Below are 17102 nucleotides of genomic sequence, written 5' to 3' on the forward strand. Positions count from 1 at the left end.
TATGTAACAAGGTATCTTCTAAACTGTATAACAGTAAGTCTCATAATTTCATCTCTATCCAAGAGGCATAAGCTTTTATTTCTATTCTAATGATTTTCTACAGAATATATGCCTCTATGCAGTTAGCTATATGAAATTACAGTATATTTATTTTTGCTTTTATCATGGCTGTGGAGTCTTGTAAAAATCTGCCAATTCTGACCAGGGGCAGACTTGTTACCAAAATAGGCCTGGGAATTCTGATGTCATCCATCATATGACCTGAAACTAAAAGATTCAATAAATAGAGTTCTAATAAAGATAGAATGTAGAAACGTTTCTATAAAATACTCCTATAAGTAATGACACAGTCAATATATAAATATGTATTTGATAATTTTTACTTTTCCAGTTGTTATATATAACAGAGAGAAAGTGTAGTGATAAGTCAGAAAATGACCCCTCCCAAATTTTTACACATTTGGACTCAGAATATCAACATTGAAATGCCAAGATATGCAAAAGATTCAGTTTTTTTCCCCCTGTATGTGTATGGATGTTAGACTGTGTGGGGGGGCACCATTTTGTTCACCATGTTTGAAGCCTAACAACTTTTGTGTGGTTTTCTAAATCCGAGTCAGATGGTTTAATACATGAATTATCAAGCTTCAAAGTGGTTGAACTAAACTGTGCCCCATACACATTCTAACATCTCAGGCAAGAACATCTTAACGGGCTCTACTGTACTGTTATAAAATGACAAAAAGCTTAATTTTGAGGATAGAGATGAGTTTTATAAAAAATTTTGAACACTAATAACAAGTAAAATATTCATTAAGTTTGACCACACTGGAGATATGACATGACTCCTTTTATATCTCCATCCTGTCTACTTTTCATTAAGAATCAAAATTTAATAGCATTCATGCCCTTTTATACACAAGTTACTGTGCCAAATTTTATTTCTTAAACTTTACCCATTCTGAGATATTATTTAATATCTCAGAACAGAATAAAAAAATTAAACAAATTAGATGCTGGCACACACACATGAAGTTTCCCCTTTTATTTGATTGTTTTTTTTTTTTTTTTGTTCAGGAGGTTTCCAACGTGTAGATTTGCAAAAAGCTTAGGGGGTCAAATTTGACACAATTCCAATACTTTTCTGTTTTATATACATAACAAATTGGGAAATAAAAAGTAGTTTGAGTCGGCGGATTTTTGACGACTCTGACTAAAACACCAAAACTCCATGACTCCGACTGCACAGCCCTGATTTTTATTGTAATTTTATTAACTTTATTAAAGTGACATTTATTTAATAATTTTTCATATTTTTGTTAAATTAGTAAAGTTTTATTTTAGCAATTTATGATGGTTTTGAATCTGAACCACTTCCTGAACAATACGGTTTGGATTATTATAAAAGTGAATTTCAAGAAGAAGATGAAAAAAATATTAGGTATATTGAATTTTCAAATATTTAAGATAATTAATAAACAAATGTAATTTATTATATTCTTCTTTGCACTATTTTCCTATTGTATCATTGTAACTCATTAGATATATTCAATCAGTCATTTATGGTAATTCATTTGGAATTCTTGTATTCTATTAGCATTTGTCTATATTTTATCATAAGTGTGTTACAGTCAAAGCCTGAAATTCATGTGAACCTGATTTTACTTTGCAAAATTATTCTAGCAAATCCCTTTGTTAATTCTAATTTTAACTACAGTTGTCCCTTGATAGTCCAATGTTTTGTAATCTGACATGCTCAGTAGTCCGACGCATCTCCCGTCAAGGTCACCGTAGTCCCCGTCCCTGTTACATGTCTGCTTGCACAGAAGCATGTTTCTACATGAATCTCCCCACCCAATTCTTACACTATGACATACATTTTGTGTGTTTTCCATGAGCAGTTCTGTTCGAACAGTTGGAGTAGGAAATATTGTAGGCTACTGCTAGCAAAACAATGCCAAATATGTAATCACTTTCGGTAATCCAGACACTTTTGGTAATCCGACACCTCTTTGGTCCCATACCTGTCAGATTATCAAGGGAAAACTGTAGTTAAATCTAGAATTAACAAAATGAACTTGACAATACTAGTATAGAGGGCCTAGTTGTATCTTGTTTGGATACTTCCCTTTGATAATGGATATTGTGATGTTCATGTAAGAGGTGCTGCACAAAAGGAAGACACAATGTGTGATCCAATTAAACAAAATTAATTTCTCACTTAAAATATATATACAGTTTCTTTAAGGATTCCCACTGTTGTAAAATTCCAACTACCTTCTGATGGTTTCAACATTACAGGCAATCCAGATAGTTGGTTTTTTCTCAACTACTAACCCAACAATGGTTCGTGTCTAATATTCTCTCATGCAATTCTTAATCTAACTTAATCTAATAGAAGGTGGATAGAAGAAGGGTAAATAAGAATAATAATAGGATATGAGATACCCAATTTATCAGCGAGTATTCCAAGTATTTCTTCGTCTCGAATGTTTTATTCTCTTGCAGATCAGCTTTCTGAGGGTTCTCCTCCAAATCTATCGATCTACTTTTTTCTTGATCCGTTCTCTACTGTCTCCTTTTTTATAGCGCTTGTCAGATTCCACTTACAAGCCTTGCTGCCACATGTCCATTGCCTCTCGTGTCCAGCCCAAGAATGTCCAGGAATTTCGATTTTCTCCTTCAGCCTCATCAAAGACTATTGTTTTCACCCTACCTCCTGGTGGGCAAGGGATGAGTCCGAGTTCTCGGAAGTTCGAACAAAGAAACAAAGGAAATTGGAAGGAAGGATAAATTTAGAGAGATAGAATATAAAATTAATTTGAACTATACAAAATAGAATGGCATATAGCCACATTCACACAAAATGTATGTAGACTGACAAAGGAAACATACGAAAAAATACTTAGCAACAATATTTTTATTTTGCATATTTTGAACAGGTTCTTTATAGATTCCAACTCCTCAGTCAACAATTAAGATACAACATATACTGATGATTAATGGCAGGAAATTACGTAGGATATATCATTTGTGACATATATGTACAGATAATATCTGAAAAGCTATAACTAATGCTTATATAATAACTTAAGGGTAATTGTTATAAGCCATACACCAATGTTTTCTCTCTTAATTTTATTTGCAATAGAGACATACAGTACATGCTAGACATGTCCAAAACACACAGAATATTTGAGGGGTCACTCATCTAAAAAACTCTATAAACAAAAAAGTCATAGGACTACTTACCAACTCTGCACCATTCCAGCCGCCATTGCTTAAGCTTATTTTTTTAAAAACCAACGAAATATGCTTTAAATACTACACGATATAAAAAGTAGTTAATATGTTTATATTAATTCATTTCTTTCTGAGATTGACTTCTAAAAATTTTAAGGGTTGGTAAGGGGTCTCACACAGAGTTCAACTTAGGGTCTTGAAACAATTAAATCTGGCCCTGTGTCCCACATAAAATTACTAACATTTTAAACTTTAAGGAAAAATTCTTTAAAATTGACAGCATAACTTGTTCATATAAAGCTGGTCAATCAGAAAACTTTTTTTGCCAATTCTTAACAGTTGAATTTCCTCTTTTTGGTTATATTTATGAGCTTCTCCGAATTCTGATTTCCGAATAATCATCCGTTTTTCATGTGGAAGTAGACTAAAACTTATATTCGGCTCCCATATTGTTTTTTTTTTTTTTTTNAATTGGGAACATTTCAGTTGTTTATTTTCGTTAAAATGGAAGTAACAGACAAATATAAGAGACATGTTTTATACTTTTTATTTTTAAGTGGTGAGAATGCTACAAATGCAGCCAAAAAATTAAATACTGTTCATAATCAAACTGTAATTAGTGTAAGGACTGTGCAGAAGTGGTTTGAAAGATTTAGAAATAATGATTTTAGTGTGGAGGCTAAGGCTTGTACTGGAAGACCCGTTGACTTTGATGATGATGCTCTCTCTGTGCTAGTTGAAGCAGAACCATCTTTAACAGTTGACGAAATTGCAGAATGTTTAAATTCATCCCATGAAACTGTTATAGACATCTACAACAAATCAGAAAAGTTTCAAAGCTAGGAAAATGGATACCACATGAACTGTCAATAGCTAACCGACAACAACGTGTAAACATTTGCACGTCTCTTTTATCCCGCATTAAATGCTGAACCTTGATCGGCTGGTTACTGGAGATGAAAAATGGATCCTCTATAATAATGTGACAATGGACAGATCGCAACAAGCAGCCGAAACCAGCTGCAAAAGGTGGGTTGCATCGAAAAAAAATTCTTTTGTCTGTTTGGTGGGATATGTCAAGTATAATTCACTTTGAGCTGTTAGAACCTAATCAAACAATTACAGCTCAAATGTATTGTGATCAATTAGAGCGTTTTAAATGAAAAATTGAAAAAAATCGACCGTCATTGGTGAACAGAAAGCAGGTTCTCTTGCAACATGACAATGCCAGACCACATGCTGCAAAAATAACTGTAGAGAAACTCAAAAGCTTCAACTGGGAAATTTTACCTCATCCACCATATTCGCAAGTTATTGCTCCCAGTGATTATCACCTTTTTCTCAGTTTGCAGAATTTTTTAAAAGGGAAAACTTTTGAGGATGAGAACAATGTAAAAAAGGCTATTTCTGAATATTTTGATTCAAAACCGAAATCATTTTATGAAGACGTGATTAAAAAGCTAACATCAAGATGGCAAGAAATTGTACAAAATAATGGTGAATACATTATAGATCGAAACAAAATTTAATTAAAATTTTTTGTTGCTTTTTTTGTAGATAAAAATATGCATGAACTTATGGACTGACCTGATAAATTTTAGTGCTAGTTAATTTTTGCACTTGTGGATCAGATTGGTAATTCCATCTTTCTTGCATCAAAGGTTCTGTGTTTAGTTCATGAAGGCCATTAAGGGATAATTAAAACAAACACTTCTCCAAACTAAAATTTTGCCAAAAATAGATGGTGTTTGAAAGCTCTGTACAATTGTCCAGCATGCCAGCTAAATGATGACAATCCTATAGGCAAACCAATAAAGGTTACCATCTGGGCCAATAGGCCTTTAGCAACAACATATAACCTTTCATTTTTTCAGATTATTTCTAAGTTGTTCCACTTGTAGTTCTTCAGACTAACAAATTTTTTTTAGGGAAATGAAAGATCATTCAATAAAATAACGACAGTTGTACATAATCCTCCTTTCCATTCCATATTCTTTCTTCTTTAATTCTAACAATTCTGTATACACATACTACAAGTAGAAACCAACTACATCAAAAAAAGGGAGTTTTTCTCTCTCTGACTTATTTTATTTTACTGGAACATATGGCATGACCAATCTAGATCTTGCCATTGTTAATATGACACAAAAGAGATATACTATAGGGTGGTTTAGAAAAAAGGAATGAGGGTGGATAAACTAACAATAAATGTTGAAATAAATGCTATTTATTATTTTCTACTTAATTTCTTAATGCTTTAATTTTAAGCTTAGTCCATATAGAGAATAAAATTCTTGAAAAATTAGAAATAGAATGACTATTGCATTGGCAGTGATGTCTTTTCTGGAAAATTTTTGTTTTGCAAATTTTAATCTTATATTGAACTTTTTGGCTACCAAAACATATTTGCCACTAATTAGAATAACAAATTTTTAGAGATGAGAGATTTAAACAAAACATTTATAAAGAATATGTTTTCTAAATATATTCTNAAAAAAAAAAAAAGGGAGGAGGAAAAGATAGACAATAGGATAGATAGGGTACCCAGTGCCGATGATCTTGGACTGCTGGTGGTGGTGGCCTATTGGTGAAATCTTGCAGACAGTAAGTCAAAAAAATGACTCAGGCTTTCTAAACAATCGTTTGGAGGTTCTTACACCGATGTATGTGTTCTGACTCCTTCCGATCGCTAACTTCTAGTCTCCACTTGTCCTACCATTGCTGCCGAAACAACCGGGAGGTCTCCTTCGCACGTCTTAGTTTTACAACGCCTGAGCCAGAAAGTGAGTTCGAAGTTTCCCTTTTTGCCCTCAGGCTACCGCCTCTTCTTTGTTCTTGAAAGTAGGTCACCACCACCTTATCAGGAAAGGATTAGGGAAGAATTTTCTAGAAAGTTATAGACAAAGGAAGAAAGAAAAAGAAAGGAAATGAAGAAAATACAAATAAAAATATATACATAAAATAAGGCATACGGCCACAATAGATCTAATGTTATGAGTACAATTCATATGTGGTTTATGAGATTCTGACATCCGTGAGAAAATTCTACAACAAACTGACCTAACCTTCGAACAGATGCTAGAAATTGCTGTGGAAATTAGTTTTTTCCCAAGAAAAAAAAACACAACTCCAAATTTTTGATAAAACCAAAAAGAAAAGGAAACTTTAATTAAGGCCCAAAAAAATATAAACTACAGGTTGTTTTAGGATGCCAGTAGATTTCTATTCCGACAGACAGAAATAATTGTATGACCGAATAATACTATACATACAAAATTCCGGCTTATACTACATGACAAGGGAGAATCACTTAAACTAATCTTACGCTAATGTTGAGCTATTACGAGTACAACTAACAGAAAAAATTAAAACTAATATTAAGCTAAATTAGGAGAATAAGGAACAGGAAAGAGAGTGTAGGAAATTGGAAAGGGGTACACAGTATTAGTCTTTGAGGTCTTCAAAATTGGTCTCTTTTATAATGTCCTTAGTGAGGGTCTTACACAAAAAAAAGGGGGGGAATTCTTTCTCTCCAAGTTCAATCACTCTTCGGTGGTTTGGATTCAGTAGTTCACAGTTAATTATCCTGAATCTATCACAAATATCTTTTGTCCATCTCTGAAACTCTTTATTCCTTCTGTATGCTGCCAAAAACGCACCAGAAGCTTGTCTCACCATCTTCTCACTTTGAGTCTGAATCTCGTCTGCCCTCTCCTTTTGTATTCATCCCCTAAGGGGTTGCACATCCTTCCTTTGTTCTAGGGGATTTTCAATGACCAAATAAGGAAAAGAATTTTAAAAAGGAACATTCCAGAGAAGAAAAACAATAGAACAAAGAAAAAGGAAGGAAAGAATAGAACATGGAAGTAAAAATAAAACTATAAAGTAAAAATAAAATATAAAATATATATAAATGCATGGTGTACAGCCACATTGCTTTAGTCATAGAAGCTTCCAAAATTGAAAATGACGAAGTATATAAAAGTAACCACCTTGTTCATAAAATTACCAAAAATACTCAAATAAAATGATGCTCACATCCTCAAACACAACTATCAAATCATAACAGAAGCGGACTAGAAGGTTGCAGCAGAAATCTACAAACTTCATTTTGAAGGACTATGCTTAATATCTCCACAAACTTCATTTTGAAGGACTATGCTTACATTGCAGAAAAAACAACCATGTATAAATAATAAACTGTAAAGTCAAAGACCAGCTGAAATGTGAACAATATCATAAAAAAGGCCATACAGGAAAAATTTGCATATCATCCTTAAGAAAACAAACGTCAACAATTAACAGGAATCATAATGTCCACAATATTAATCACGAACGCATAATTGACTTTGATATAAACAATGTTCTAGACATATTTGTTAATATAACAGGAACTGATGACAGACTCCTCACAGAAATCTATATTAATGGTACAAAAGTCCGTTTTGAATGTGACACTGGCAGTCACGCCACCATCATCAGTATCGATGAATTCAATTGCTTACAATAGAACACACCCATAGCAAAATTGAAGTGACCTTTTGAAGTTACACAGGTGATATTTTCAAACCCCTAGGAATAGCAAAAGTGAAAACTAAATATGGTGTTAACTACAGTATAGAGGACTTGTATGTTGTTCCTTTCCAAAAAAAATGCAATAATAGGAAGAGATTGGATTCGGAGTTTAAAGATTGATATCAATGAACTCAGCCATACAACTAAGGTCAACAACATTTCATCAACAGAAGTAGAAACATCCATTTCAAAAATCATAGAGCAGTACTCACAAGTCAGATGTATTCACTCCCACAGTTGGCCAAATACCTAATTATATTTGCTCATTAAAATTGAGAAATGGTGCCAAACCAATGTTCTTAAAACCACACCCAGTTCCCTATGCATTGAAGGAAGAAGTCGATAAGGAATTAGATAAATTAGAAAGTGAGGGTATCATCGAAAAAGTGGATTATTTAGAGTGGGGAACACCCATAGTCATTATCCCAAAACCCAATGGGACAGTATGAATTTGTGCCAACTATAATGTCACACAGTCAACAAGCATTTGCACGACTCACTCCACCCAATTCCACGCATTGAAGATATTTTCAATAAATTATAGAATGGTTCTTATTTTTTATGTTAGATATCTACAAAGCTTATCTTCATCTATCAGTTGATGATGACAGTGCAAAAATACAAACAATGTCAACACACCATGGAACCTATCTAGCAAAATGATTATTTTTTGGAATTAAATCTGCACTTCATAAGTTTATTGACCAATTTACCCAAAATCTTGAAGGAGTGGTAGCTTATTTTGATGGCATTATAATTCAAGGAAAAACTTATAAAGAATGCATGAACCGTTTACTAAATGTCTTAGACAGGTTGAGAGCTAATGATTTATACATAAACATCAGTAAGTGCAAATTCTTTGAAAAAAAAGTACAATATTTAGGATATAATTGTCTCCCTCGTCCTCTGCAAGTTGATGAAGCATCCTTGTAGCCAGAAAGGGTGCTGGGGTTGTGCTTTAGGTAACTGTAACAAGTCTATATTCTTGAATTGGATCACTGGCATCATTCCTCCAAAACACTCTTTGAAAATCTCTATCCGTTTCGTCAATCAATATTTCTCTAAACATCTTCATTATATTGTGAAGGTTGCTATTTAGAGAATGTATGGCCCATGAACAAATGTTACACACAAAAGAATAAGTAAATATTACAAAGTATTCTTTATTTCTCTCCAATCAGGTTCTTACAGTATGGACCCCAACTATATATAGTTTCAATTCTACTATATTTAAAACTCGAGGAGATCTATTTGTCCTCTTACAATTTGGAATAACCACAGCATGTAACAACCATTGTTTGATTGATCGACTTAGAACTAATATTGTATCTAACTTAACCTAAAGAAAACAAAAAGGGTATAGGAAAGTAAGAAGAATAAGTATTGATTAGAAATACCCGGGTTGTCCTTGTATGAAAATTGCTCTTTGTGCAGGGTGCATGCTTAACATCCTTGATGTTTTTGTGTAGGGATCCCTTTTTCTGATGAATAACTAATATCCTCTATTCTCTTGTCAATGTCCTCGCGACTTTTTTCTCTGTTCTCTAGACCCTTACGGCTTTTCAGACTTCTCAGCTTTCTCCCATAGTACAGAGCTCTTCTTCGTCCCTTCTTACTCTCAGGTTCCAAATCAAAAAGTGAGTCCACTCTGGACTGTTTGTCCTCAGGCGTCCCTTCCCTTTTGCTCTTTTGTTCATCCCGAAATTTGGGAAAGACTAATCTTTCCCCCAAGGGCAAGGAGGGTCAAGAAAGAAGTTTCTAGAAGAAACTTAGAACAAAGGATAGGATAGAATATACAAAAAAAACTTAATATATAAAAATTTTGTATGACCATATGGCTAACGGCCACAATATCAGCAGTAACAATGATGGGAAAGGTTCTAAACCTCATCAAAATTGGGAATAACTCTTGTTGAATCCTAGGGCCAGCCATTAAAATGTCATTCAATGACACTCCTGAAAAAGACTTCGTCGATGCATTAAAGACCACATGTAGCGTTGTAATTGTGCTAGATTCCTTCATAACTGGATGATGTGGAATATAATAGGAAATATCACATGAGCCTGACTGATCAACTAGTTCCATGTGATGTAGATCTATGTATTCTCTCATGAACTCCCTATACAACTCATATGTTTCTGGTGTTCTATTGAGTTTGTACTCTAAAGCCTTAAATCGTTGTGATGCTAACTACTTAGTATAACCCAAACATGATGGGTTCTGTTTAAAGGGAAGTCTCACCAGATGCCCAGAATTTCTCAACTAACTCTTTAGTGATCAATTGAATATTATTCACAGAGAATGTAGGTTGATTTATGGTATTGAGAAAGGCAGTTCCAGCAATAATCCATCCAAGTTTGATGCAAACAGCAAATGGCAGTGTCTCCTTTCTCTGAATTACATCTCCTTTTAACATTGTAAAGAAAACATTAACACCCAGTAAAATGTCAACTGGTCTTGTTTCAAAAAAGAATGGGTCAGCCAGAACTAGATCATCAAAATTGTTTAGAATATGTGGAGGGAGAGGAATATTAGGAACATCCAACGTTATTTTTTTAATCACGAATGCCTTTGTACTAAAGTTGGAACTAAAATGGGGGGTTTCAAGTTGAACTAAAATGGGGGGTACAGTTCAACTCTATTTCACCAGCAGTCACAGCATTGTAAGATCCTAAGCAAGAAATCTGGACAATAGCACTGCTTTTCATCAAACATAGTTTCTTGACACAGTCTTCTGTTATAAAGGACACCTCAGAACCGCTATTCAACAAAGCTTGACAAGTTATGAAATTTCCAGATGAGTCACTTACCTTGACTGTAGCAGTACAAAGAAAAACCTGTTTAGTTCCTTTACGACCTACTCTGGTTACACTTGAAAAGTCAAAAAATCCAGCACAAGTATTGGTAGTTGGATTTGATAAATCATATGGCATCAATCGGAAGGTAGGAGCATCAGTCAAGGGTGGATTAAATACCTTCCCAGGTTTTAGGGGTGAAGACACTTCAGAATCTCTATTGATATGTAACATAGTATGATATAATTTACCACATATTCTGCATCTACTTAAACTCATGCAGGTTTTAGTTTGGTGTCGAGCAGTAAGGAAATTAAAGCATAGTCTATTCTTCCTCACCACATCTATCCTTTTCTGAGTGCTCAATTGCATGAACCTTGAACACTTAGATAATGAGTGCTCATTCTTACAAAGAAAACAAGTATTACCACCAGACACCAACGATGTCACATTTGGATATGAAACACTTCTCCGTTCCTTAAGTGGCAACTTGATGGCTTGAAGAGTTCTCGCATGATCCTTTAAGAAGGTAAGCAAGGTCTCCAGCATCTCTAGCTTATCTTGCTTTAAGGTACATTCCCATCAACTCCTAGTATTTTTATTGAATTTTTTCGTAATTAGGTGAACTATTAACACTTCAGAAAACCCGGTAATATCATGATCAAGTACACTCAATGATCGTACACATTCTTTTGTAATATCCACAACTTGTAATATAGACTGAGATGAATCAGTATTACTCAGGATGTTTATTAATTTCTTGATCAAAGCATTTACCAGTTCATGTTTATTAGAAAATTGATCTCATAAGAGTTCCATTGCAGTTTCATAGTTAGAATCCACTATCGGAAGTGACTGGATAAATTTCAAAGCATAACCTCTACAGGACGATTTTAAATATTGCAATTTCTGACAATTTGACAGATTAGAATTATTGTCCACACTAGCCTTAAACAGATCCTGGAATGATAACCAGTCCTCGACATTTCCACTAAAAGTTGGAAGAGACAATTTCGGAAGTCATATATCCGTTACCTATGATTTTAAAGTACAGTAATACCCCGAACTTACACGATAGGTGGGACCGAGCGATAACTGCGTAAGTCAAATTCGCGTAAGTCGGGGTATAATTTCGCAATTTGTGTAAACTCAAAGTCGGATGTATGTAAGCTACTAAATGTTCTCGTTAATCTTATCTTGTCTTTTGATTCGTTCACGGTTACAAGAAATCACCACATATTGTCTCTCGAGTCTCCGTAGATATAACAAATACAGAAATAAATAACACAAAATAAATAATAGCTATGTGTCGATTCCGTGCTACACGTCCGAACATGTAAACTGAACAATAGTGTGGGGGAGTGAGTAATCAAAAGTTGCATGGCGCTCAAACAAAAGACGAATTGACGAGATGTGAAAATCGCGTAACTCTGGGTTCATGTAAGTCGGGGCATTACTGTATCAGCATCACTTGTGGCATTCATTCTTTGTTTAGAGTTCTTCCATTTGACCATTAACCAAAGTTCATCAATAGTCTCCTCAATAGATTGCTGTTCCTCTACATGCATGTCAATTTCCTTATCGTTACACTGCAAAAAGATCTCGTGAAATACATCATATAATTCAACTCTAAGTTTCTTAATTTTGGTTTGGAACAGTTCTATTTGAGTATCATCTGCAACCTCAATAGCAGCACATATCCTCTCCTTAAGTTTGGTAGTGTTGGACTTAAGGACTTTCTTTTTCGTTAATGCACACTTAACACCCTCCATGATAACAAGTAATAATAAAAGGTTAACTCAATTGCTCGAGCGTATTGAATCCTGTTTCTATGGAGTTAATCCAAAAAGTGTGAACACAAACTCACGTAGTAGAAGGTTTCAAAGTTTTCAGTCCAGCAGAAATTCACTACACCATTTGTTACACTATCCGCTACAAATCTGCCTCAACAGACCAAATGTTGATGCTATGAATGGACTGTATACGAACTCACAATAATTGCACAATAAAACGATCTTTATTGTTTTAAACTCTCTTAAATCATTCAGGCAATACAGTTTGGATTCCTCTTGAATCCGGTACACAAATAAGATGGCGACAACAGACGAGAACAACTCACCAAAAATGTGTGAAAAAGCGCCCTCTCACAATAAAAATAAAATAAAATTTTCCGAATAATGATAATGAATAATAATTTACACAGTTTTTTTAATCAATGACTAAAGGAACAAGCTGTAGTCCCTGTATATTCCAACTAATGGCTGACTCTGTTGTCCAACATTGGAATGGAATGCAAAAGTCTACTGCCATGAGTTACATGTAAATATATTTAGTTATAGTTACTGTTTTTCATTATTGTTCTTCATTTATTTATATTGTTTACTAGTGGTCTGTTCTAGAATGAGAAAGAGGAGTTATGCACTATCACTTGTGAGTATTGGAAAAAAGGGATTGTTATCTTAACCATGTATGAGAGATGAGGCAGGGTGGCTCACTCCTGCTTGCAGAGCAGTCCACAGTTTGGATATGAAGCTGAAATGAAAGTCTCAAATAATATTTTATCTGTACAAACTTTTGACTTCTGTAATCTTTCAAGCACTTGTTTCTGTATGAGGTGCATCCAGAAAGTAAGTACCATTTGCATATATCTTCTGTGCATTTTGGCAATGTTAAGGTTGCACATGCATAGTTACTTTTTCCATTCAAGAATGAAGTAACCAAGCCAAAGTTGTTTTTCTTGTTCATGTTGAGAATCACTAAGCTTCAGTTATAATGTTCAAAACAATCAAGCAAACCTGCCAGTTATGAAATACAATTGGTATTTTAGTTTTGTGAATGTGAGAAATGTTCAACCACACAAAATTTACCAGAAAATTTGTGAAATTTGCAGACTAAATGTGATAAGTGAAGGTATGGTAAGAAAGTAGGTTAGAATATTTAACAAAGAAGGGACAACAGTCATGATGAAGAACCTAGTGGCCACCCATCCCTAGTCAATGAAGACTTGCTGCACAGTATTGAAAAGACAATTTGTTTTGATAGACAGTTCACAATTTCTGGCTTGTCTCTACAATTTCCTGACATTTCAAGATCTTTGCTGCATGAAATTGTGACTAAACACTTGCATTTCAAAAAGTTGTGTTCAAGATGGGTGCCAAAAATGACAATGGACGTTCACAAAACAAAATACATAGGATCACCTTTGAACTTTTGCATTGGTATGAAGGAGAATGAAATGGAAAGAATTGTCACTGGTGATCAGGGGTGCTGTACATTGGGGCACATGCCCTCTTGATGACAAAATTAAAATAAAAATATTTATTATTACCAAAAATTTGTTCTAGCAGGTCATGATTGTTCAGTTGAGTACCAAGGTACTGCTGTATTTGATTAACATGATTTTGATATACAGAATAGCATCAAGGGACTGCATGTAATATATGTGTATATATATATTTCTTGCAAAATATATGTATGATGCCCCTTTTTATACTTGTATCTCCCTCTTTTTTATAGTCTGCAGGTACCACTGTTGGTGATGAAATGTGGATTTTCCACATGACACCACAAAGCAAACAACATCACTGAAATGGTTTGAGTCATGGGCAGCGGAATTCTCTGAACTAATTCTCTATCTTCAATATAGTGCCTCAATTTGCATGGTGATTATGTTGAAAAGTAATATGAAGTTGTTGATATTAAAACAAAGTTTTGTAGTTATGTAAATTCAAAAGATATCTACTGTAATAATTACTGCATATTTAATGAATATATCAGTAGAATAAATAAAAAAATATGTTATATTTTTTTAATTATTCTTATTTTTTCATATATTTGTTTATTTATTTTATGATAAATTAATGTAAATTACACACAACTAGTATGTTATTGTTAATATAGTAATAAATAGTTTTTTACAGTTGAAAGACATACATTTTGCTGCTGATCATTGTTATTATTCTCTGTTATCCTCATCTTCAATATTAAGTTCAGAAGAATATAAAATGAAAAATGAAATTGAAAATGAAATTCAGGTTACTGTAGAAAAAGAAATAGATGAGATAAACCAAAATGGAATAAACAATAAAAAGAGGTTAGAAAATATTTCTTAATATTATAATAAAAATTAAATTTTTTAACGGTTATCTTAATCCTGACAATTTCTTTTTGTTGGAATCAATGATTGAAGTCATTGTCAAATATTATATGGCATTGATATATACAACGCATTGTGTCGTGGTGATGTTTTGTAAATATTTTTCCTGTTAAGTAATAAAAGGTTGGTGGCGCTGTTGACTCCTTGGGGAAGTGTTGGTAATGGTGACCTCGTTTTGCTCTCTCCCTTTTCAGCCTTGACCTTTCGTGAGTCAAGTCAATGTTATCTTTTATGTAATCTTCCTTTGTTACATAACCAGTTACACAAGTCTAACCAATTTATCCTAATCTCCAAAAAGCAATATCCAGTCTAACACTTTTTGTGTACCAGTTAGATTAACCATAACCTAATGCATTGTGCCACATGTTTACAGTTGTACCAGATGTTTACCAGCTTAATGTTGCCAGAAAATCTTTTTTATTGTGGCATTTTGTTTATCACTTAACTTGAAGATTTTTTATTTTCCAATTTTATTGTATTTAAATGTAATTGTAAAAAATTTTTACATAGTTTAATATTTTACAGTGCTTCACAAAGTCAAATTATAAAATATATCAGTACTGTAATTTAAACAACATACTCAAACTTTATTTAATGTGTTTAAGTTTAATTTTATTTTTATTTCTGATGTTAGTTTTAATTTATTATAATAAAATTCTGATATGGAATACCAACAGTGTCTACTTATAAATTGCAAAAGTGCAGAATCTTTAAATTAATAAGCATTTTTATGATCTGAAAATTTATTAAAAATTGCCTGAAAAACCTGGAAAAGTCAGGGAAATTCAATCCAAAGTAATGCTAGACATCTTGTAACCGTGAAGTATCTGATAAAATAAAGGAATATGTTAAATATGTATAGATGAAATGTGGAGAAATTTTACAATGAATCAGATTCTACAGAAGAGATGAATTTTCAAATACCAACTTAAAATGTTCTTTAAAAATGAAAGTATTCTATATGAAACTACAGCATCTTATTCCTTCAAACAAAATGGAATAGGGCTGTCCATAAATTATGTCTGTTTTTTTTTATTAAATTTTTACTCTCTGTAGTGCTAATTCGTATGTAATTACCTTACAATACAGTATCAGGCTACAGACAAAATAATTTGAAAACTTGATTTTAATTCCATATGCTACATAAGTTATGATACTACAGTATCGTGTGAATATAGGATCCATACACGTGTATGGGGGGATTGCCATACATGTGTGCAGAGGGGAGGTGAGATAAGATAAGAGAAAGGGAAGGGGAGAATAGTAAGATTTATGGTTTGAAGCAAGACTTCCACACTGTAGGGAAGGAGTCAACATTGTGAAAATTAATAGTGGTGTTATTGCAGGTGGCCTTATATATTTCCACCTGCTCAATATGTTTGAGAATACATAGGTGCTACAATGCATCTTCTAAACACTCACCTCAAGGGACATCAGACTTCCATCATGAAAAGATTAGCTAGCTTTGCCTCCAACCATTGATCCAACCATAGCTCTTTCCATTGATGTGGACTTCAGCAGTGCCAGCTTCTTATGTAGCTCTTCTGGGTAACCCTTTCTCAAACATCTTAAGCATGTGGGAATATAAAAGGCCACTTGCTATTAATAATTAGTTTGCCTAATGACACTCATTTAACATGGGTGAAAATGTTAGTATGTATTAAAAAATTGCCAGATTATAGGTTTGATAAGAAGAGCCTATTTGTATTATGATAAAATCGGTGACAGGAATAAAGAAATTGACAGAATATTGCAAGTAGCCCAGACCCTAGGTTATAAGAAAAGCGCCATTGTAGGCTTACTCAAAAAATATGAAAGGAACAAAGAGAGAAAAAGCTAAAATACTGCTCCCAATAGACGCTTGAAGTTTACATATAACAGTAATTTGAACAGTATTATGAAAGAAGTTGCTAATAGGAAACAAGCAAGAATGGTTTTAAAAAGAGACCCAAATTTATATAAGATATTGAGGAATGATAAGGATAGAATAAAAACAGAAGAAAAACCAGGTGTCTATAAAGTTCCTTATGAGAACATCCAACTAGATGTTAAGAAAGACTACATCGGCGTCACCAACAGGAGCTTAGGAGTAAGACTAAAAGAACATCGTTATAACGTAAAAAAAGGATCCAATGCTACAGTTATGTCGCAAATGTTGCAAGTCCAGGGTTCGGTGGTGAAATGGGACGAGGCGACAATTATAAAACCAGTGTCTTCCCCCACTTTATCAATGACGGCGGAGAAGATTGAAATATATAGGAGTAGGCTACGTGAGGGATGTTTAAATGCGAGGGATGCTGAGAGCCTATCGTCGGCGTGGAAATACATGATT

The 17102-nt window shown here is 33.7% G+C and overlaps 1 protein-coding gene across 1 annotated transcript in view; it reads left to right on the forward strand.

The window, feature by feature from the left end:
• Nucleotides 1–1348: 1348 nt before the first annotated feature.
• The window catches only part of LOC111614668, a 26531-nt gene continuing 10777 nt past the window's right edge, over nucleotides 1349–17102 (forward strand). Inside the window, exons 1-2 of the mRNA XM_023356028.1 lie at nucleotides 1349–1441; nucleotides 14525–14707. Of these exons, the coding sequence (XP_023211796.1) occupies nucleotides 14619–14707 (89 nt within the window). The 5' untranslated portion in view covers nucleotides 1349–1441; nucleotides 14525–14618. The remainder of the gene's footprint in view (nucleotides 1442–14524; nucleotides 14708–17102) is intronic.

This window comes from Centruroides sculpturatus, unplaced genomic scaffold (genome assembly GCF_000671375.1).
Source record: "Centruroides sculpturatus isolate CEXI.00-Female unplaced genomic scaffold, Cexi_2.0 scaffold2268, whole genome shotgun sequence".
Lineage (NCBI taxonomy): Eukaryota > Metazoa > Arthropoda > Arachnida > Scorpiones > Buthidae > Centruroides > Centruroides sculpturatus.